Here is a 23,560-nt window from a genome sequence, read left to right on the forward strand (position 1 = left end):
AGCTGCCTTAGTGGCCATGGAGGGCAGAAAGGAGGGGCATACATTTCATAAATAAATAAAGCGGAATTCCTTTTTAACATTATATTTGTGTATTCCCCATGGCCCTTTACAAGCTGCGTTTAGCTTAACTACACCTTTGCAATATCTTACTGGCCATACTTAGCCATACTTTTTACGCTGCTGTAGTTTCATCATTAGGGTTTGACTCAGTTATGAACCTTGGTCATTTCCTTACATCAGAGTAACTAAACCAGACTGCATAGTGCAGATGAGTCAGCTTGCATATTGGTCTGTTATTGTTCAGGAGGCTACAATGTTACCAGGATACCCACAGAGGGGAAGAAAACCCTTCAATGCATTCTCTGTTTGAGTCAAGTGATCTTCATAGTGTTTTCTTCCTAGTTCAGTAGTACACACCCCAGTTCCTAATAACATCAAGTTTAAAAGTTGGGGTATGATAATAGTGCATCAGGAGTCAGATCTTGAGGAACACATGCAAAGGGATAACAAGCAAAAAAATAATTTACATGTATTTCCATTCCTGTCTGCAATGATGGCTGTTCTTGTCCTGACTTATTAACAGCTACTCATTTGTTGGACTCAAGGTTGTATTCAAAGTTGAGATGTTTCTTAAGAGCCACTTATCTTATTTACACATTTTGTCCAAGTTAGTTTGACAACAGTTCAGGGAAATGTGCAGCATTGTCAAATGCAAGCCCTTTTGCTGTCTTCAATGTAAGAAGATATGGGAGTAGATGAGAAAGGGATACAGATAACTGTTAGAAATTAAGATAACAGTAGATGATGTAACGGCCACTAATAGGTAAATGCAGTAAAGAATTAGGTAAAAGCACATTTCCGTTAGATGGACATCTTTGGGGAGGGGCTATGGTTCAGGGACAGAGCATCCACTTGGCACACAGAAGGTCTCAGTTTCAAGGCCTGGAATCTCCATTTAAAAGGATCAGGTGGTAGGTGACATGAAAGACCTCCACCTGAGACCCTGGAGAGCTGCTGCCAGTCTAAGTAGACAATACTGTCCTTCATGGACCAATGGACTGGTTCATGTGTTGTTTATTATCAATTTCTGGAACTTTTCCTGTGAGAAGTCATAAGTCATGATCCAGTAAGTTTTAATTAAAGAGTCACTTATAAAAGGTCACACAACGCAAGGCTGATGTTTGTACAGAGAGTTTCTCCAACTGAAAGAAACAAGAATCTCTTTCTTTCTTTGGAATGGATAAAAGCTGCTTTTCTTGAAGACAGTATCCAACCTGAAGCAACTATGCACCAAAAATAGTGGACCACCAACTGAAGATTGGGCTGTGAAATAAGTTCCCATTCAACAGACTCATATCCACTAGAACAGCACTGTCACAGAGCTCAGTGATGTCATCCACACCACCACAGGTTCATTTGCCTTCACTCTTTTGATGAGATTATTTATTACACCCAAGGCCCTTCTGTCATTATCATTAACTAAACATGACTGTTCCAATGCCAGAATATAACACACATAAACAAGCTTAAATTTCGCCATTCTCCAGCAAAAATGCTTGAAAAGGAGTTCTAATAGGAAGTTGCTGAACTGTTATTCATAGGTGGGTTTTACTTTATCAGTTTTAGGATTAATAAGGATAGGAAGGAGGTAGCAATATCATGTCCCTTTATAGATTTTTGTTTACTATTCCTCTTACTGTGCTAATTCATCAGTGGTTGGGAATGGTCTATCCCCACTCTTGATAGAACTGTTTAGTGTTTTGACTAGATCATCTGTGCTTTGCAATATAATGTAGCATTGGAGTGTCGGGACTCCTGTTTTCCCTGTTTTAGTTACAGGCTCTTTGGTTTATAGCCTTGTATCTATATACCCTTGCAAACTTAAGTGCCACACTTCATGTACCTGCTGAAGTGATTCATGAATGCTTATACATAGCACATGTGTTAGTCTCTAAGGTGTTGCAAGATCTTATCTATAGATTTCCAAATACTGGTATTTTAAACAATTTCATAGCTGTGCCACCCTTCTTGGATATGTTTAAACTCTCTTCATGACCTAGAGACATACAGCAAAATGGATTAGACAGAATAAATAATAAATACAAAAAATACAGTATTGTATTATTTACTGAAGGAAATAACAAGTAAAAATCATGTTTGCTTGTTTTTTTTTTTTAAAAAGAACCATGCAAGTACTGACATGAAGATGCAAATAGCTTTGCTATAAAGGTAACATCTGAAAAGGTAACTAAACAACTTGAAACCTGAAACTGAAAATTCTGGAAATTGTACCTTCAAATGTGTCTGCTTATATGATATATAAAGAAAAAGAAAAAGAAAAGAAAGGTCACATATAAAATCTGAACTGAGATTTGAGTAACTCAATGTATACTTGATCCCTTTGTGCCAAAGAAAATATTTCACTGGGAGTCATTTTTTAAAAAATATTGTCTTTTCCTTGTCAAGGCAGAAAAGGGTTTTACTATTAAAGAATCTGTGGCTCTGAGAGACAGGCAAAGTGACAGCACTGCAGTTAAATGAACCACTTTCCCTACACAACATAAAAATTTATTTTAATATTAAGGATTATTTTACAGCTCCATGGAAATATGCAACAATGCAATCTATTTCCATCGTCTGGATGGTGAAAATGCACTCTTTAACAGTCACAAGAGCCTGCCTTGTGTTAGCTATAAAAATAATATATTTATATTTATATATATTTATTTATATATTTATGCAGCTACTATGTGCATTAAACAATATTACTATATGAATCTGCATGGATTTGCAACACGTTTAACATGAAAAAGGTGGATTGGAGCTAAAATGTTGCCCTTCAGCCACCTGTGATAAAACAATGGCGACATATATCAATGGTAACATTACCTCATCCAACCACATGTGCCCTGTGGCTATTTTTTCCACCATCAGCTAGAAACACCCTCAACTTCTGGTTCAAACTCATCATTTAGAAGTGTAAACAATATCACTGAAACTTACAGCCAAATCCTGTGCATGGCTATTTAGGAGCAAGGGCCACTGAATTCAACAGGACTTACTCCTAAGTGACTATATATAGGATTGTAGCTGAAAATCTCATTTTTTGTGAACATTGAAACTGAATATTAGCCCAATTTCACTATATACTCCAGTTGGACAGCCCAATTTCACCATAGTGAAAACCTTCTTGCTTTTTTTTAAAAAAGAAAACTCTCTAGTGCTTTGTCAAATAGTATAGTTGTGAAAAAAATCACAGTGTATAATCCTACAGAATACAAGAAACACTCTGCTATTTCAAGATATATATCATGTTTATGGAATGGAACGAAAAGAAAAACCCAAGTCTGTATTACTTGTAGAAGTATAGAAAATTGCTTAGCTATGTTATGTGCATCAGACAGTTCTTGTCAGTAGCCTTGTCAATGGGGATCATTGCCTCTGGGCATGAAAAGGGCAACCATTTGTGACCCTTAAAAACACCAGAGAACTGGATCAAACAGGGAAGCACTTTTCTGAGCTAAAGCTTTGTATACATTTCCTTGATTAGTCTTACACTGAAACCAAATGCATGGCCATTGTGTCCATATTCTTAGATTGTAGGGATTTCTGAGTTGCGCGAATGAAATATTTTACACCATCTTGCTCTGGGCAAGGATGATCAGGGATCCCATGGACTTCTTTTTTTTTCCCTTGGAGAAAGTTTACCCAGAATTCTGTTCTGTCTTTCTCAGGTTACAGCAGTTTAGGTTTCCTTTCCTTTAAGTAAGAGGCAGATGAAATGTCTTACACCTGTAGGCCAGTACTGGTGATCTGCCACAGAAATCCTAGCATTGCTCTGATACAATAAAGCCTTCTTTCTCCCCGACTGGTTCCACTTCAGCATATGCAGGATGGCCAGAGCCTCTTCGAAATTTCATTGCAGGCCATCTACTTGGACGACGCTAAAACAGCAAATGAATAACAACAACACAGTCAGATTCTTGGAGCTGCACTATATCAACTGCTAAGGCTGTTTCTATGCGACACCATCTAAAAATACAGCATTTGTATTTGGGATGTGCACAAACAATTCAGATGTACCAACATTTTTTTCAGTAATAAAAATTGTCTGGTTTTATTACGTGTTTGGTGTTATTAACAGTTATTTCCCTGGTTTCAATAAAAAACATTCCCACTGATAACTTCTTTCCAATTCAAAACCTGAAAATTTTCAGCAATTGTCCTCCTTGCCCTCCCTCACAATGTAGGACAGAGAGATAAAGTTTCTTGGTTTCAAAAGTTGTGCGTTAAATGGCACAAGACTTTTCCAGTTCTAAATTCCCTACTGCTATCCAATTGGGATGAAGTTTTCCAAGATGTAGCTCTTACTCAAAGGATCCTCCTGCCAAATTTTTGTATATTCCCAATTGCAAGAATGGACTTGTCTCCTTACAGCACACTTCTGAATACTGATTTAACTACTTAAAATATTAAATTATATTTAAACCAGGGAAAAACAAAAGAAGAAGCTGTGATTCAAACAATCCTATGTATGAATGGAAAATGCTTCCACTCACAGGAAGGGCGGGAGGAGAATATGCCGGTGTTGCCCTTGGCACTACATCTGCTCTGAAAGTAACACCCCATCCCCCAGCTATTTTCAGGTTACCTGAAAAGGCCTTAATAAAGCCTTTTACCGAAAAAGAACAATCTCTCTCCTGAGACAGATGGAACAGCACACTGGAAACTGTTCCTAGCTATCTGGGGTCAGGAAGACAATTGTGTGGCAATACCAACTGTGTTTGTGTGGGTGCACTTCAGCCATCCCAAACAGGTTTTTTTTGTGGGTGTCAATGTGTACCTATTGAATAGGGAGACTAGAAAAATGTGTGTTTGCATCCTTGCACACGCACACTATGCTTATGGGTCAAGGAAGTTAAAATGTAAAATACATTATATACTAATTAGTTCCTTTCGATTTTGTGAATCAGCAAACAATGGCCTATAAATACCCTGCAAACTAGGTTAGGAAACTAACATCATGGTTTTTAGGATAAGCACAAACCAGGAGTGGCCAAACTGTGGCTCAGGAGTCACATGTGGTTCCTTCACACATATTGTGTGGCTCCTGGAGCCCCCAGCACCCCGTTGGCAGGCTTGGAGAAGGCATTTCTCTCATTAAATCACTTCTCCAAGCCAAGCTAGAGAATGACTTGGAGAATGCATTTGAAGTTAAAATTGCTTTCTTTCCACACTTCCCTCCCTTCTCCATCTATTTGCCTTCCTTCCTTCCTCTGATGTTTATTCTATGTGGTTCTTACATTAAGTAAGTTTGAAATGTGTGGCAATTAATTAGAGAGCTGCATGTGAGAGGAGAAAGAAGTCCAGCAGCCCCCACTGGTTTGCCCACACAGCACAAAACCAAGATCTGACATAATGTGGCTACTTTATCTGCTTCCGACATCTGATAATCCAGATTCTGAAAAGACTGCAAGTTCATGTCAAAATGAGTTAGCTCTTACTTTTGTTTCTGAAACATCCTGCTGCGTGACTAAAAGACAGTTAATATGTTAAACCAACTTGGCAGGATGCTGTAATCAGAAACTGGATTAGATGATCTCTGAGTATGCCACAGCTGTAATTCTATCACTTCTATTAGGGTAGATCAAATTAAACCAAGTCAATATTTTCAGCAATGATGTATGGCTATAAACACATTTCATGCTTAAGCATCCTCTTTTAGTGTGATAAAATGGAACGGAAAATCTTCAGTTATATAAGATGAGATGCAGTGGAAACAGCAGCTGCTAAACATAATGCAAGAATTCTGCAGGGTACTTAAAACACCAGATTTATATCAGCAAAACTGTAGCTTTCGGTGGCATTTCTTCTCATGTTTGAAGTGACAGAAATATCTTTTGCTTGTTGAATTCCCTACTGCAAATAACTTAAGAGGACAAGAGGGTTTCCACCTCCCTCCCCCAAATGACAAGTCCACTTGATTGGGCTGCTGACCCATTCAGAATTGAGAACATATTTCAGTTATTAATTGATAAAACTAACAGTAAGCTAATTGGCCTTGTGGGATTTGCAGAGTTACACTGACCACAGCTCATCATGAAAAACCAAATGAATTTCTCACTTGTTTTTTTGTCTTAACAAACAGCAAACCCAGAATATGCCATATGTTCAGACTAAGGGCATGTTTACCATGTGAACAATGTATGCTGTTGTTAGCTGCCCTGAGCCGTCGGGAAAGGGTAGGATATAAATGTGATAAAATAAATTAAATAAATAAATGTTACACACCCGAATATGGGCTTGTTAATTATGGTGGCATTGGCATTATCTGAAGAAGCCTCATTAAATAAATATGTTTGGAATAGTTCTCTTCCAGAGGGTGATGTTCTTCCTGAATTGGTCCCACCTTGGTTAAGTCAGTTGGCTAATACTTTCCAAATGGTAAGCATAACAATGGGCTGCTGTGAAGGGAAATGCAGCAGTCCATTAACATGCCAGAAAATCTGATTCCTGGTGTTGCTGAACCCATGGGAATTTGGGGCAGTGGACAAAGGAAAGGGGGCAAAATTACCTTCCTGTATCTTGCAGCAGTGTTGCTGAGGCTTGGGGAACAGAGTAATTTTACCTTCTATCCCTTTCTCAGTGCAGCCCCATGACCTGTGTGGTTATAACTAGTTGATCAGAGATAAGACTCCCATGATTTTGACTGAAAGGAAGATAAGAAATCTACTATGGAGCCGAGAGCATAAGAGCCCATCCCTGATGAACAATGATCCGAGTTTCTTCAAATATATTAGTAGCTCAAAGCCAGCCAGAGAGGCAGTAGGACCTTGGGTGACAAAGGGGTAAAAGGATTACTAAAGGATGACAGAGAAATGGATTCTTTTTTCTTTTTTGGTCTCTGTCTTCATTGCCAGAACCACCCATTTTGGAAGGGGTATTGAAAGACCTGAGTTGGATTGAGGTGACAAGAGAGGGGATCCTATGACTGGTGCACAAATGACTGATGGACAAATTAAAAATTGATAAATTACCAGGCCCAGATGGCATCCATTCAAGAGTTCTGAAACCCCCCCCCCCCTGAAATGTGAACTTGTGGATCACCTAACAAAACCATGCAATCTATAAACAGGTTGCTTACCTTTAACTGATGATCTTCGAGTGGTCATCTGTGCAGTCACACACATGGGTCTTGCCGCAGGCAACGGATCCATACCTCGGAGCTCCAATAGCTCGCCTATAGCGTCTTTTTGGCGCGCTTTCCTCCCGCCCTGGGGAGCAGGCAGCGACCGCGCATGCCTAGAGCGGGGGGAGAGCGCCCATTCCACTCAGTTTCTTCCAGCCGCCGTTGGCACTGACACTATACAAGGTTAAGCAACAATTACAAGAGGCCAGCAGCGGGGAAGGCTGGGTGGGCATGTGTGACTGCACAGATGACCACTCGAAGATCATCAGTTACAGGTAAGCAACCTGTTTATCTTCTTCGTGGTCTCTGTGCAGTCCCACACATGGGTGACTAGCCAGCTAAATGTCCTGGAGGAGGGTGCTGGGAAAGAAAAAGTTAATCAGGTAACCCAATCAGAACATATCAGAACATATGCAATCACATCATATTATGCAACATAGGATGCAACATAGAGATGGAAGCGGATGCACTCACCCCTGACTTCAGTGGAAGATGGATCTGAGGACCGCTTGACCGAAGGAGGCGTCACGTCTCGCACGAATGTCTAAAGCATAATGGGAGACGAACGTGGATGGAGAGGACCACGATGCAGCCGCACAAATGTCCTCTAGGGAGACGCCTTGCAGAAAGGCCGTAGACGTCGAGACCGCTCTTGTGGAGTGGGCCTTAAGACCTTCGGGCAAAGGCTGTTTAGCCAGTTCGTAGCACAACCTAATGGCACTGACTACCCATTTAGACAGTCTTTGGGTAGAAATTTTGTGTCCCTTGTGAGGATTTCCGTAGGCCACAAACAGGTTAGGGTCCTTACGGAAAGGTTGTGTACGATCAAGGTAGAAAGATAAAGCCCTTCTAACGTCCAGAGAATGCAGGGCTCGTTGTCCCTGGTCGGATGGGTTGGAGAAAAACGTTGGTAGAGAAGTTGAGGTTGATAAGTGGAACTGGGAAACAACCTTAGGCAGGAACGCAGGGTCCGGTCGCAAAACAACTTTGTCCCTGTGAAAGATAGTGTAGGGAGGATCATAACGGAAGGCGCATAAGTCACTTGCCCGTTTACCTGAGGTAAGGGCTACCAGCAATGCTGTCTTCCAGGAAAGAAGGTTGAGGTCTATGGTAGCCATAGGTTCAAAGGGAACTTTCATCAAGCAGGAAAGGACTAACGATAAACTCCAAGTCGGAACGAAGGGCTTGACAGGTGGGTTGAGGTGCAACATGCCCTTAAGAAAGGACTTAGATAAAGGATGGGAGAACACAGTTTTGCCATCGACCGGATTGTGGAACGCAGAAACTGCAGAAAGGTGAACCTTTAAGGAGGAATAACAGAGTCCTGATCTTTGTAGAGAAAGTAGATAATCCAGGATCAGGTTAAGAGGTGCAGATTCCAGCTGCAGATGATTAGATGTCGCAAAAGAACAGAAGCGCTTCCATTTACGTTGATACGAGAGTCTCGTGGAAGGCTTCCTTGCGTTGAGGATGATATTGGCTACCTCTGCAGAGAGGTAGGTGGATGTATTCTCCAAGCTGCCAGAGCTAGGGCGCGCGGGTTGTGATGAAGAACCTGACCTCTGGCTTGAGAGAGAAGGTCGCCCACCGGAGGAAGCCGGCGGTAAGTGTGGCGGGACAGTTGAAGAAGCCTCGTGAACCACGGTTGCCGAGGCCACCATGGCGCAATGAGGATGCAGTCTGTGCCATCCCGTGCTATCTTCACCAGCACCCGAGTCAGAAGGGGAGTCGGTGGGAAGAAGTAATGAAGGGGACCTGTCCAGTTGTGTAGAAAGGCGTCGTTGCCCCTCCTGCAATAAAACTGAGGACATTTGGCATTGTCCCTGGATGCAAAGACGTCCACCTTGGGTGTTCCGAAGCATCGGAAGATACGCCGAAGGTAGGTTGGATTGATGGACCATTCGTGGTCGTCTATGCGAATCCTGCTGAGGGAGTCGGCCAGAGTATTCTCCACACCGGGAAGATGAATGGCAGTCATGTATATGTTGTGCTTGACACACCATTCCCAGAGCATTACGGCTATACGGCAGAGACGGAAGGATCTGGTGCCCCCTTGCTTGTTTATGTAATAAACAGTTGCCATATTGTCCGTAGAGATCTGAACATGTCGGCCCCTTATCAGTGGGAGAAAGGAGAAAGAATTGAAAGTGTACCGCAATCAGTTCTAAGCAGTTTATATGCATGAGTCTCTCGGAGGTCGTCCAAAGCCCTCTGACAGTTTTGTCCTCTAGGTGGGCTCCCCAACCCCACTTGGAGGCATCTGTTGTTATTGTGGCCGTCGGGGAAGTCGGTAGAAACGGCTTGCCCTCGAGGAGATTGTTGGGTACAGTCCACCACGTGAGAGATAGAAGCGCTCTCTGTGGAACAGTGAGCAAAACACTTTGTGGTTGTGTCTGAGGGTGGTAGGCTCGTACAAACCAGATCTGTAGTTGTCGCATCCGTAGCCTGGCAAAGTGAAGGACAGATGTTGTAGCGGCCATAAGGCCCAGCAGGCGTTGGATTGTGAACGCAGACTGACAAGGTTGTTGTTGAACTGACCTGGCGAGGGCAATGATAGTCCGTGCCCGATCCTCGGGGAGAAAGACACGATGCAGGGAGGTGCATAGAAGGGCGCCTATAAACTTGAGGTCCTGGGTAGGTGTGAGGTGTGACTTTGATGCATTCACGCGAAGGCCCAGGGAACTCAGGAGAGTGAGAGCTGTGTCGAGGTTGTGCTCCAATTGCTGTTGGGTCGGAGCTACAAGAAGCCAGTCGTCGATGTATGGGAAGACTGGGATGTTCCGAATGCGGAGTGCAGCTGCCACCACTGCCATGCACTTGGTAAACACACGGGGCGCAGTGGAGAGGCCGAAAGGTAGGGACACATATTGGTAGTGGTCCCGGCCCATGGCAAACCGCAGATACTTCCGATGTTGAGGTCGAATGGTCACATGGAAGTAAGCGTCCTGAAGATCTAGGGAAGCCATCCAGGAATTCCTGGGAATAAGGGGCAGGATGGACTGCAGGGAGATCATTCTGAACTTCCTGTATTCGATGTGCTTGTTGAGCTTCCTTAGATCTAGAATGGGACGCCTGCCTCCATCCCTCTTGGGAACTAGGAAGTATCTTGAATAGAAGCCTGTCCCTCGATGTAGGGGAGGGACGGGCTCTATGGCGTCTTTGTGGAGCAAGTCCAGAATCTCCTGATGGAGGAGAGAAGACGGAGGGGTAGCTATGAAATAGTGGTGGCGAGGTGGAGAAATGAACTCGATTGCGTAACCTAAGCGCACGATGGTCAGCACCCAGGAGTCAGTTGTTATCGAGTTCCAAGTGGGAAGGAATGGTGACAGACGTGTGTGGAAAACCGGTAGGATGTGAGGAAAGTCAAAGAGACTGTTTAGAAGGAAGGGAGGACTTTTTGAGCTGTTGTGACCGAGGCCTTTGTTGAAACTGAGGCTTCTGCTGTCCACTCTTCCTCTTCCAGAAATCATTACGCTTAGGTGACCGTTGACGCCTCTGGAATGATGGTCTCCAGGGTTTTGTACGGTTGGACTGTTGGGAGAACGGTTGGGAGACTCCCAAGCGCTTCGCACGCTTGCGCCCGTCATCTACTGAGGTGAGGACCTCGTCCGTAGAAGCATGGAAGAGGCCCAGGCCATCAAAGGGGAGGTCTTCGATCTTTTGCTTAATGTCCGGTTGCAAATTGGTGGACCTTAGCCAGGCGTGGCGACGCAAGGCAACAGAGGACGCAAAGACCCTGGAAGAGCAGGAGACAGCATGGCGTATGGTGTTGATCTGTTGCTTCGACACTCTAGACAGTTCTGATACCAAGCCGGAGGCCGTCCTTTGGGAAGGTTCAGGAAGGGCAGGAATAAGAGGCATAAATTGGTTGGCCAAGTTGAAGACGTAAGCCGAAAAGTAGGCTAGATAGTTGTTCAGCTTGGAATTTGTGGAGGCAAGGTTGAATATCTTCCTGGCCAGGGTGTCTAATTTCCTGCCCTCACGGTCTGGAGGTGTCGGATGTCTGGAGGGCTTAGCCTTAGTGGCTGAGTGCACAATAATAGAGTTGGGTGCTGGATGAGAAGCAAGAAATTTAGCCTCAGGAGCGTGAACTCTGTAGAGAGAGTCAAAGCGTTTAGAGGTAGGTGGGACTGAAGCAGGTTTGTCCCAGGTTTCGCGGAGGCCTTCGAGGTGCACCGGTAGCATAGGAAGCAATGAGCCAGGTGGAAAGTCCGTTTGCACGAGGTCGTGTACGATGTCAGAGACCTTAGGTGAGTCCGACGGAAGAGTAATGTTCAGGGCTTCGGCCATGGTGGTGATTAGATGGAGATAGGCCTTGGACGCATCTGATGGAGAGAGTCGGGGCTGTGGCATCGAGTCCGAGACTACCGTGTCTGGATGGTCCTCAGAGTCTGATGATGCTGACGAGTCGGGGTCGGAACGGAAATCCTCACCCGAAGGAGGATGTGGAGGCGGGATCGGGTCCAAAGGAACGGTCTTAGGCTTTACTTGCTGAGCACGTTGGTCCGTAGGAGTGGAGACCGGAGGAGCAATCGAGGCCGAGGCTGACGGAGTGCGCGGCCTAGCGTCCTCTCTTTGGTAGTGGTCCCGGGATCGCTGCAGATCGGAGTGGCGTACGTATTCCCGAAGCCGATCACGGAGTCGAGGGGAATAGCGAGAGTAATCAGGCTCTCGGATCCGATCTCGAGAGTAATCAGGTTCTCGGGTCCGATCTTGATCGCGGGGCCGTGGAGAAGAGAGGTCACGGTCGAGACCACGGGGTCGTGGAGAATCGCGGAGTCGTCGTGGGGAATCACGGAGTCGATCGCAGGGTCTAGGAGAGTCCTCGTACTGGATTGCGGAGTACGGGGAGTAACCTGAACCCTCCACAGATGGGGACCGAGAAGGACGATGGTAACGAGAGTAGTGGCGGTCGTATCTTGGAGGGGCGTAGTAGTCCTGATAATAACCCGAGGAGTCGGAGTCTCGATGCCGACGTGGCGATCTGGAACGGCCTCGGAGAGGCGGCGACCGGGATCGGACTCGACGGGGAGGTGAACGAGAGCGACCTTGGTTTGAAGCCTGAGTAGCCGAGTCCCTATACAGGGGAGAAATCCCGATGTCTCGGAAGGATCCGATCCGAAGCGGAGGTTTAAGGTAGGCCTGAGTAGAATCGGTCGTCAGGTCGGGTTCTAGAAAGTCGGTAGGAACCACGCTGTGCACCGAAGGTGAACGAGAGTGGACTGGTATAACCTCTACTGCTGTGGATGAGTGAGGTGTCAGTTGTGGCATGTCGGTGATGACGTCCGACGGAGCCGACAATTCAAGCGGAAGTGAGGGCTGCGTTGGGGCCGCAGGATCCATAGACGTCGAAGTTGAGGTTGGAGCCCGAGGCTTCTTAGGAGCCGAGTGCGAGTGGTGGAGTTTCCTCGGAGCCGAATCAGCCGATTCGGAATGACGAGATTTTTTGGGCGCCGGGTCCGTAGATTCCAGATGGCACGATTTTTTCGAAGCCTTATGGCCGGTCTCGGCGTGCTTCGATGACTTTTTCTCGGACTTGTGCTTCTGTTTAGAGAGAGACACGTCCGTAGAAGCCGAATCTCCCGCCTGTTGTTGGGGAGGCGGCGAGTCCGACGCGGGCATAGCCCTCAGGGACAACTCAATTAGGAAACTCCGGAGCCTGGCTGCACGGTTCTTCCGGGCCTGCTTGCCGAAGTTCGCACAGTGAGGGCAGGAGTCGACTCGGTGAGCTTCCCCCAAGCAAAATAGGCAGTGGCTGTGGCCGTCTGAGGAAGGGATTTTGGTCCCACAGCACGTGCACTTTTTGAAGGTAACTTTCCCTTCCATGCGCTCCGGACAAGGGAGGGGGGGGAAGGGAGAAAAGGGGAAAGATAGCGCAGAAACGGTTTTTTTTTTTAAAATTTTTCCGGGACGAAAAGGGATATAAGATATAAGAAGAAGAAGAATACGATACCAGGTGAAGAAAAGAAGTCGAAAGGATGAGGTAATGGACGAGCTAAGGAGGAACGCAGCGAGGAGGGTGTTGTCCGGGCGGCGGTAGGAAAGAAACTGAGTGGAATGGGCGCTCTCCCCCCGCTCTAGGCATGCGCGGTCGCTGCCTGCTCCCCAGGGCGGGAGGAAAGCGCGCCAAAAAGACGCTATAGGCGAGCTATTGGAGCTCCGAGGTATGGATCCGTTGCCTGCGGCAAGACCCATGTGTGGGACTGCACAGAGACCACGAAGAAGATCACTAAGATCTGCCTCCATTCCTGAAGACTGGAACATAACTAAGGTAACCCCCATCTTTTGAAGTTTCCAGAGGAGATCCAGGAAATTACAGGCTAGTCAGTCTAATGTTGATAATGGGCAGGCCTCAGATTCAGTGAGGACTCACAGGAGTTTCACCTCCTTGTCCATTGAATAGTATGTGCAGCTGCATAACAATCCCTGGATGAGCTCCACCACCTGTTTTTCTACAAAATGACCCCTGATAACGGGTACGTTGGTGAAATCCATGATTAAATATAGAATTTGTAGGCACATTGATGAACAAAAGCGCACTGCAGGCCATTTGGCAGATTTGTGGGCACATTGATGAATAATGATTGAGGAAGGATCAGCATGGATTCTGTAAGGGAAGATCTTGTCTCACTAACCATTTAGAGATCTTTGAGGGGGTGAATAGGCATGTGGGCAGGGGTGACCCAATAGATGTTGTTTATCAAAGATTTCAGGTTTTCACGGCTGGTAACATCATTAGGGTTTGTAGAATCTTTCGGGATCAAGTGCTGTGTTCTACTGGATCCAGTAGAACTTTCTCCAGTAGAACACGGCACTTGATCCCGAAAGATTCTACAAACCCTAAAGATGTTGTTTACTTAGACTTCCAGAAAGCTTTTGATGAAGTTCCTCATCAAAGGCTCCTAAGTAAATTCAGCAGTCATGGGATAAGAGGACAAGTCCTCTTGTAGATTAAAAACTGGTCAATTAACAGGAAAGAGAGAGTTTAAATGGGCAGTTTTCACAGAAGAGAGCAGTAAGTGGTGGAGCACTGCTGGGCTCAGTACTGGGTCCAGTGCTTTTTAACTTGTTCATCAATGAATTGAAGTTGGGAGTAAGCAGTGACATGCCAAAGATTGTGGATTACGCTGAGCTGTTCAGAGTAGGGAAAACCAGGGAGGGCTGTGAGGCACTCTAGAGGGATCTGTCAAGGCTGGATGAGTGGGTGTCAATGTGGCAGATGAGGTTCAACAAGGGCAAGTGCAAAGTAAAGCGCAGTGAAGCAAAAAATGGCAACTATAAATACATGTTGATGGGGTCTGAACTGGTGGTAACTGACCAGGAGAGAGATCTTGGAGCCATAGTAGATAACTTACTGTAAATGTAAAACTCAGTGTGCAATGGCAATAAATAAGGCAAATGCTATGCTGGGGGTTATTAGGAAGGGAACTGAAAACAAACCAGCCAGTATCATAATGCCCTTGTATAAATCTACAGTGCAGCCTCATTTGGAATACTGTGTGCAGTTCTGGCCACCGCACCTCAATAAAGATACTATAGCATTGGAAAAGGTACAAAAAAGGGCAACTAAAACGATTAGGGGATGGAATACTTTCCCAATGAAGAAAGATTGAAGAGGTTAGAGTCCTCTAACTTGGAGAAACAACTGAAGGGTGACATGGCAGAAATTCACAAAATTATGCATGACAGAGAAGGTAGAAAAAGAAGTATTTTTCTCTCTTTTTCACAATACAAGAACTCATAGACATTCCATTAAATATTGAAACAGTAGGTTTAGAACAGATCAAAGTACTTCATCCAAAGACTAATTAATATGTGGAATTCACTGCCACAGGAAGTGGTGACAGATACAAGCACAGTCAGCTTCAGCAGGTGACTGGATAAACATATGGAACAGAGATCCATCAGTGGCTATTAACCACAAGGTACAGATGGAACACTATGTCTGGGACCGTGATGCTCTGTATTCTTGGTGCTTGGGGGGGGGCAACAGTGAGAGGGCTTCTGGAGTTCTGGCCCTACTGGTAGACCTTCTTATGACACCTGGTGTTGGTCACTGTGCAATACAGTATTGGACTGGACGGACCATTGGGCTGATCCAGGAGGGCTACTGTTATGTTTTAATGATTTAGAAGTCACAGATATTCTCTGTTGAATGTGACCTTGCAGAAGCTATGAAAGAAATGCAGAAGCTAGCTGAATTTTTATAGGCCAAAAATGCCTCAAAGACTATAAATAACAAGCATTTCTCTATCCTGCATCTAAAGAAAACTTGATTCCCTGTGGAAACACTAAAATCTAGCTGTAGACATACTTGTGATAGGAAATTGAGTCTTTGGTTTTTGTCTCTAGCCTCACAGATCCTCAATAATGAAACAATTGGACCCTATAGTGCTTTTCACTTAGTTACCGTAATATTGTTTTCAAACCAAATAAAATGTACTTCTGCTAGGAAAGGAGACACATCTATTTGGAAGGGTAGTTCCACATTTCAGAGCTACAGTTTAGTTACACATTATATGTTTTGCATGCAGGCGGCTCTAGATCTAGTTTTTAGCCTCTCCAGTTAAACAACCTGCAGGAAACAGAACTAGAAAGGACTTCTGCCTTACACCCGATTTTACTGTGTTTATTTATGTACTTGTACTCCGCTTTTCAGCTGTGCTGGTTCCCAAAGCAGTTTACAATAAAAAAAATAATTACATGCTTAAAAATTAAACCACGTGCTGAGATTTTATAGCTCTGTTTCTGTCAATTTTTTTTTTACAACTAAAGCTTCATCAAATATTGTAGCGTCTCTTGGGACCTGGTAGAACACTATAAAGCTGAGACTGTCTTTTCCCACAGATAATGGCAAGAGGAAGCATTGTCAAATCTTAGCTCCCACCTTCCAGATGGTGGTGGTTTCTATAGTTGGGCCCTGTGGTGTCCTGCTTGATTGTCATGGTTTTCCTCCTGCCAGTGCAGCTCAATGAAAATAACCAGCCCAAATGGCCTTCAACAGCAAGGACCCAGTAAGATCTGGCAGAGCAATGAAAAGCTGGAAAAGTTACAGAGCCACTGTTAGCTAGATTAAGAAACAGAAATATAGAGCTGGAAGGTACACCAAGGGTCATCTAGTCCAACCCCCTGCACAATGCAGGACATTCAAGAGCTATTCACCCAGTGATCCCCTGCTCTGTGCCCAGTGGCTAGCATTTCACTGGATTCAGTACAAAGCAGCTTTGTACCTTCTTATTTCTGAAGGAGAAGAGTGTGTAATATGTGAAATGTTTCAGTGCCCTTTTCAATGAAAACAAATCTTTGCACACTTCTCTAGTTCAAGGACTGTTCACCAGGCACTGTTAATCAGTTCATTTTCTTTGTTTAAGCTTTAACACCCAAGCAATGTTTTTTCTAAATGAAAATTCCCGGGTTCTTCTTTGTAATCGGCCTAGAAATATCCAGATGACTTTGAAACAGGAATGAGCTGGCCATTATTAACTTTAAAAAAGGGGAAGAAACCCAGGCAGGCTTTCATATATTCACCAGGAAAGTTGGCAACATAACTGCAAAAGTATCGCCAACTGGACAGAGAACTCTGACTGATGGGTAAGGATCTTCTTGAAAAACCTTTAATGCCATTAAAATAGCAAGCAAGATGAGCAAGACTGTAGAACCGTGTTATCTCCAAGACAAAGAGAACAGTAATTTCAATTGTTTAAAAACATTGAGAGTGTTTACTAAAACCAACTGGGGAAGTTTCACATGGTTTAGTACATGCAAACAACTCAGCAAAGAAGAAGAAATGCTCTGGACACTGTGAGCAAACGGGAGCAGGAGTGATATGGTATGCACATGCCACAGGGAGATAAGGATTAGGGGATAAGTGATGAAGGAGATGATTGATTATAGAGTGAGTGAACAGATGTGCTCAGTGGGGAATAATGATTTTCACATATAGCACAAGCACAAGAATATGAGGATACTGGCATTTAATGACTGCTTTCCCTTGGCTTCTGAGGAAACTGAGAAGCATATTGTTATGCTTCACAAGGAGCTATATAATTTTTATGTACGCCAGTAATGCAGTACATTTCACCTATTATAAGAATTCAGTTACAGCAATAATGAGCACTGTGTGCACTCAGATTCAGTGTTGGTTTGCTGAGACTCTAAATAATCTCTTAATATGCATTTCTTTCCATGAGCTTATTCCACAACAAAAACTCATAATGTCTACAGAGGAGATCATTTCAGAATCATGTGAAATGTCACTGTGCGCATGTCTGAAAGAATTCCGCATACTGTGAGGCTAGCCAAATCAGAAAGGCAGCAGGAAAATCTCCATTACATTGAACACGGAAGATCTCCATTACATTAAGCATCTTAGCCATTTACTGCTTGCAAAGAAGTGTAAATTATTGAAGACATTTACTACTTTACTGACAATTTTACTACAGCTTTACTAAAAAAGTAATACCTTGCAACATTTCAGAATTTATTAAGGAGTGTGAATGTGTTGAATAGTAGCATTAGGCCAAGTTATAAAACATTTCTACAGTTTTTGTTTCATTTTCAAATATTGCCTCTACCTTCTACTGACTTTTCTGCCCTGTCAAAAGGGTAAGGCTGAATGCAAAAATTATTTTAAAAAAACAAATATTCAGATCAGCTCTAGTTAGCACTCCTGGTGGTGATAGCCAAATCGAGCTTTCAAGAGCCAATTTTAATATTGCTATTTTAGAATGTGACAAATAAAACACACATATGGTGCTAAGAATAATCAAAAGTGTTACAATTTTCTGAGAGCTGAATCCAGCCCAATTCAAGTGGGAAAGCTGCATTCTGGCATCAGTCTCTAGGCCAAACCAATTCACAATGGGTGATGTCATCCTGGGGATACCACTAATCTTTATCTAGCAGGGTTTCCAAAATATAAAGCTACTACTACAGGGGTCTCTGAACGTTTGAGCTCACAAGCACCTTTGGAATTCTGACCCGTGTGGTAGCTGCAACCACAAAACGAGTACTTTAGCCATTCTTAAATAGTTCAGGCACAAGCCCTGTTTAACTGGATGCGCCTTTTAAAATGAACATATGGTTTAAAAGTGTTTTCTGCCTTCATGCACTGAAGTTCCTTGTGCTGTGATGGCAGCTGATGTGAAGCAACTTCTTAAGAACCTACAGAACTAATTAGATTTCCAATGGCCAATCAGAAGCCCTGCTCAACTCACTTTCTCAAAACACTTAGCGGGCACCAAGAAAAGTGTTGGCTGGTGTAAAAAAAAAAGGTGTTGGTTTGTGCTGTGATATCAAACTGGGGACCCCCTGTATTAGGTGTTATAAGAAACTTGTCCATTTCCACAGGGAATACTTCATTCTCACTCTAAAATAAATCAGTGTTTGATTTATTATGAATAATTTTGCCAGATATTTTTCCTGCATTATTAGCATTGTAATAGTTCTACCATGCAATACTTGCTAAAGCTGATTTTTTTGCATGATTATGTCCTGTTATTTCACAAACTCCTGTAATGAAACTCTGTAGAAGTTGTTACATCTTCAACCTCTGCCTGAGAGCCTGGAGAGCCACTGCCAGTCTGAGTAGACAATAATGACACTGATGGACCAAGGGTCTGCTTCAGTATAAGGCAGCTTCATTTGTTCATGTGAAATGGCCTACACCATAGTATCAGCTTCAATTACACATGGCCACAGTATAGATGTAACAACAAACCATGGTTTGCATTCCATGAACAACTTAGGTGGGGGGGCAGACTGGAGAGATCCACTTCTTCTTCCTTGGTTTTCCTCTGAACAGGTCATGGAATATTACATATATTCCATGACAGTTTCCCTTGCTCCAAACTTCAGAAATTAAAGCCTTTCTCAGCAAACTGTACTTTGTTGTTTCACACGAATCACAAACTGGCTTGTTCCCTTCCCTCCAAACAAGGATTCCAGATAACCATTTAACCTTGATTTGAGGCCCAAGCACAAGAATCCACAGACTTGTTCATGTAATGGCAAACCTAGCCAAACATATATTAATGCAGATGGCCATTCACATAATTCATTTGCATATCGAACTATTTTTAGCTCCACACAGAAGATGGGTCTTCTAATCTTTCTCTGCAAATGGAAAGACAAACGTATCCATGTATACTGAACAGTGCCACTGCTCCAAGAATGGTCTGAAAAAAACACGATGCAGTTATGTTTCTGAAACTAAGCAGGTCTTACATAGTAAACTGTCAGGTACGGAAACTGCCAGGGGACCAATGTTCCCTCTAAGCTGCAGAATCTTGTGAACAGAAATTCTACTTTGTGAGCTACTGGCAATAAAGTTGTGAGCTACTGTATAAATTAGTGTGCTCTGGGGTCAACCTTCCTGAGCTAAGACAAAAATATGTGAGCTGGAGGCTAAAAATCTGAGCTAGCTCATGCTAACTCAGGTTAAAGGGAACACTGAAGGGGACATGCTTAAGCTGTCATGAGCTGTTTAGGCATTAGTTTACAATAACTAAAATGAAAATATTGGAAGCTTTCCTGAATATGATAGAAATATGGGTATCATATTGTCGACACAGCTGTGTTTGAAATAGGACTGTTGTAACCTCTCTTACAGAAACACTGAAAAGAAAACAGATTCTGAATATGCAGTTATACACCTTGAGATAGTTGAACTATTCTCCATTGCCAACAATGCCATTCAATAAAATAGAATTAATCAGGAGACCAACGCAGAGGTGGACTACTGCCAAGTTGAATTAAAGCTGGACAGAGACAGATGATGTGACCTCAACAATTATTCCTAAACCTCAGTGAGTCTCCAGGCCTGTCATTTAACACATTGTTGTGGGAAAAGGTTATGTTCAAATTTGCAGCTGTTTAAACTGGCTGGAGATGCACTCCCTGCAAGCTATCATACTCCTTGGCTAAAGGCCAGATGCTGTAAATCAAATAAAAACAACAACAGGATAAGGGAAGACGAATGCAGGCACTTATCAGGACTCAGAGAATACTTCAGAGTCTGAGCGAATAGGAAACAGACCAGACCCTGAGAAGGTAATAGGTGGCAGACTCAGTGATCTATTATCAAAAAGGCAGCTCACCTCAATAAAGAAGAGACTGGCTGCTGATGTTGGATGGTGGTACATGTAAACCGTCACAAGTATAGCAGCTGCCACAATCAGGACCAAGATGAAAATTCCAACAATTAAGCCAGCATGAAGACTTCCACCTTTCTTCTCTGCTGCGCTGTCATCTGTGGAGGCTGTAGGGGGAAAACACATTTGGATTATGTCTGGCATGGCTTCACTTGAGTTTCCTTTTTCTTTTGTGGCACGCTCATATAACGTCAATTAAAAAGGCACTTCAAAATGTTTTATTATTTCTAGCTCAACAAACAATATTAGCATTGCCCAGCACAAACTGAACTCAGGCATTCTAACATTTCTATGTTAACTACACAATGAATCTGCATTTGGTTTCCCCAGCTAAAATATCCGCACTTTGCCCACAAACCTCATGTATAAACTGAATATTATTTGGAAAGTTTATACTGTCATCTCTTCAAGTTAAGAGTAGTCACAAATCTGTCTGAGGAAGAGGCAGTAAAATTGGGAAAGCAGGGTTTCTGAAGTTCAGTATTACTGTGGAGCAGATGGCTATTAAATGGCCCTCCAATATTTTGATTGGAAGAGAGCCCAGGTACCATATAAAAACACTGCTGAAAGCCATCATTTCACTAAGCTACAGAGCAATACCACAACAGCAAAGGAGAAAGTCACAGGAAAAGTGCTGCCTATCTCCTTAATCCATCTGTCTAAAACCCTGATTATTATCACTGGTGCCATTTGTTAAAATGTTTACAGAGTGATCCTATGAAGACTTACTTCAGCCTCAGCCCAATGATTCCATGGGGTAAAACTGGAGGAAGCGGATAAATAGACTTGCATTGCTAGTCTGTTAACACTGCATGCTGTCATCTAAGAATGACTTTGGTTTTGGACACCCTGAACAACTGGAACAGATAGGTTAGTTAACAATGAGTTCTTCAGCTCATTGTGGCATGAATACATAACCATGATGGATACTGCAATCAACATTATACAGAAATAGAAGTGGCATTAAAAAAGACTTAAAATTGTGTGTGTTGTTTGGAAATCAGTTTCTGTATTGACATCAAAAGCACAAAGAGGCTGCAACAGCTTTAAGGCACAGATAAACGTATATTCTGTAGTGATGTGATCATTCAACAGGACATTTAAGACAGGGAAATAGGGGTTGTTGTAGGTTTAATTTCTGAATTTTTAAAGTTTTCATTGCACTGTCTGTTGTATTATAGCTCTTTATAGCATTATTTTCTAATTTGATAAGAGGGTTCCCAGTTTCCCACTGGGGGTGGGGTTTCCCCCAGTTTTGGGAACCCCAACCCACCAGCATGAAGCTGGCTGGAGGGGGGATCTCCACCACAAAGAGCTCTGTCGGCACCCAAAGTGATGACATCATCCAGAAGTGATACCATCGTGCCATGCACATGGCACAGGGGATGCGCTAGCATTTGGGTGAAAACTCTATGGTACCATAGAGATCTACCCCCTGCTAGCAGCCAGCTAGGACCTGGCAACCCTATTTGGTTGATTGCACTGCTCATTGTTTGCATCATCCTGCTTTTGGGAAGCTGGGGCACTCTGCTTCTTCTGCAAGCTCATGAAGCCTTGGAACACATAACTCTAGTCCTGCCAGGACATACATAGAGTGTGTTACAAACAACAGTATGTGGCAAGATAGCTGGAGGGAGACAAAATAATTTACTGTACTGAGCTCTTTAGTCCCCCATTATGTAGCAATGGAGTAGATGAAACAGGATAAAGGATAACCATGGTTCTTTAAATGAATTAATCTATTGGCTGCCCTCGTGCAAGCTGTGGAGAAATGCCACCCACCCTAGATTGTTTCTTAGTATTTCATTAATTGGGGCTATACTCTAAACATTCCACAGAGTAAAGGACTTGCAAAAGGAAAACTACAGGAGATCAGTAATCTCTTTCTCAAGCACACAGTACTCCAGTGCGTACCTCTGACTGAAGTGAAAAAACAGGGTTGCACTTGCCTGTAACTGTTGTTCATTGAGTATCTTTTGTACAGGCACACATGGGGACTGCACATCAGCAGATCTGCCTATTGGTAGTTTTTTACAGCTAAGAGCTTCTGGGGGTGCTGAGTGTTGGAGCAGAATGCGTTCAACTACTCCCCACCCCTGCCGCTGCCGTTGTCCCTTTTGGATGATGAGATGCAACCAAGAGGTCAACAGATTTATCATGCTTCCCCATACTTTTTGCTTTGGGTTGGAGTGAAACAGTTCTCTGCCAAACATCGCAAGTTATATCCTCCATGTCCTCTAAAATGGGAAAGGCAATCATGCCTGTAGAGTCAGCCAGCTCAGGATTTTATCTCTAGGCTTGTGTTCAGATGTAGTTATCTCTATTTCAAGAGACTGCAATGTGCATGTCATCTGTTCACTGTACATCTTTAGATCTTCCACAGGGGATGCTGAGGAAGGCTCTCCCATCTGCTCGTCAGGGCTCAGATCTGATACAAATCCATCAGAATTGACCATCAGTTCCACCACTTACCTTTTGATCCCAGGGAAGAGAAGTCAGCTAACAGTGGGTATGGAAGATAGAAATAACCGTGAGGATAGAAATAACCACTTGGATCCATATATTGGTTGAAGGTGTCATCCTACACCTCAAATATCTCAGAAACATTCTGTGCAGGTTGGAAGGCTAGCTCATCAGCCCTGGAACCATCTGTTTGGTTTTGACATGACCTAATGGCAAGTCTGGTTCACTCTCTTCTACAGAAACAGAGATTTTTCATTTCATTTTCATTTCATTTGATTTATATTGAGTTGATCCTCTGAGATCTGGAACAAGGGGGCAAACCTGATCATGTCAAATCCAATGATGTGGTCGTTGGAGACTTGTCCACAGCCTTTGCAGATGGGGAGCGGCAGGGTCCAGAGGCTCTAAGTGCCTTCTCCCAAAATGCTTTCTTTAGCTTTGAAGCCCTGTCCCCACATGCTTTGGGAGTAAATCTTTGGCAGGACTTACAGGTGGATACGTTATGTTCTCTCCCCCCAACAAAACAAATACAGATCATGCTTGTCTGCGTCATTTTTGCACCAGAGTGAGGGCACTCCTTAAACAATGCCTTCTGAGCCATTCCAGAGGTCAGAAACTATCCGCAAAAAATGCAACACAATTCCTCACCACATAGAAACTAGGAGACTCAATTGACCAACCTAGGATGGCGAAAGAGGAACTGAGGGTAGGGGGTGCTACTGTGTGGGAGCATGTGGTCTCTGGGTGGGAACAAGTT

At 43.6% G+C, this 23,560-nt stretch overlaps 1 protein-coding gene across 1 annotated transcript in view; it reads right to left on the reverse strand.

Moving 5' to 3' along the window:
- Positions 1-2,546: 2,546 nt before the first annotated feature.
- The window catches only part of PLXDC2 (plexin domain containing 2), a 346,041-nt gene continuing 325,027 nt past the window's right edge, over positions 2,547-23,560 (reverse strand). Inside the window, exons 13-14 of the mRNA XM_060248395.1 lie at positions 20,287-20,447; positions 2,547-3,944 (exon numbers count right to left, since the gene is read on the reverse strand). Of these exons, the coding sequence (XP_060104378.1) occupies positions 3,828-3,944; positions 20,287-20,447 (278 nt within the window). The 3' untranslated portion in view covers positions 2,547-3,827. The remainder of the gene's footprint in view (positions 3,945-20,286; positions 20,448-23,560) is intronic.

The sequence above is a fragment of the Heteronotia binoei genome, chromosome 10 (genome assembly GCF_032191835.1).
Source record: "Heteronotia binoei isolate CCM8104 ecotype False Entrance Well chromosome 10, APGP_CSIRO_Hbin_v1, whole genome shotgun sequence".
In the NCBI taxonomy this organism is placed as follows: Eukaryota; Metazoa; Chordata; class Lepidosauria; order Squamata; family Gekkonidae; genus Heteronotia; species Heteronotia binoei.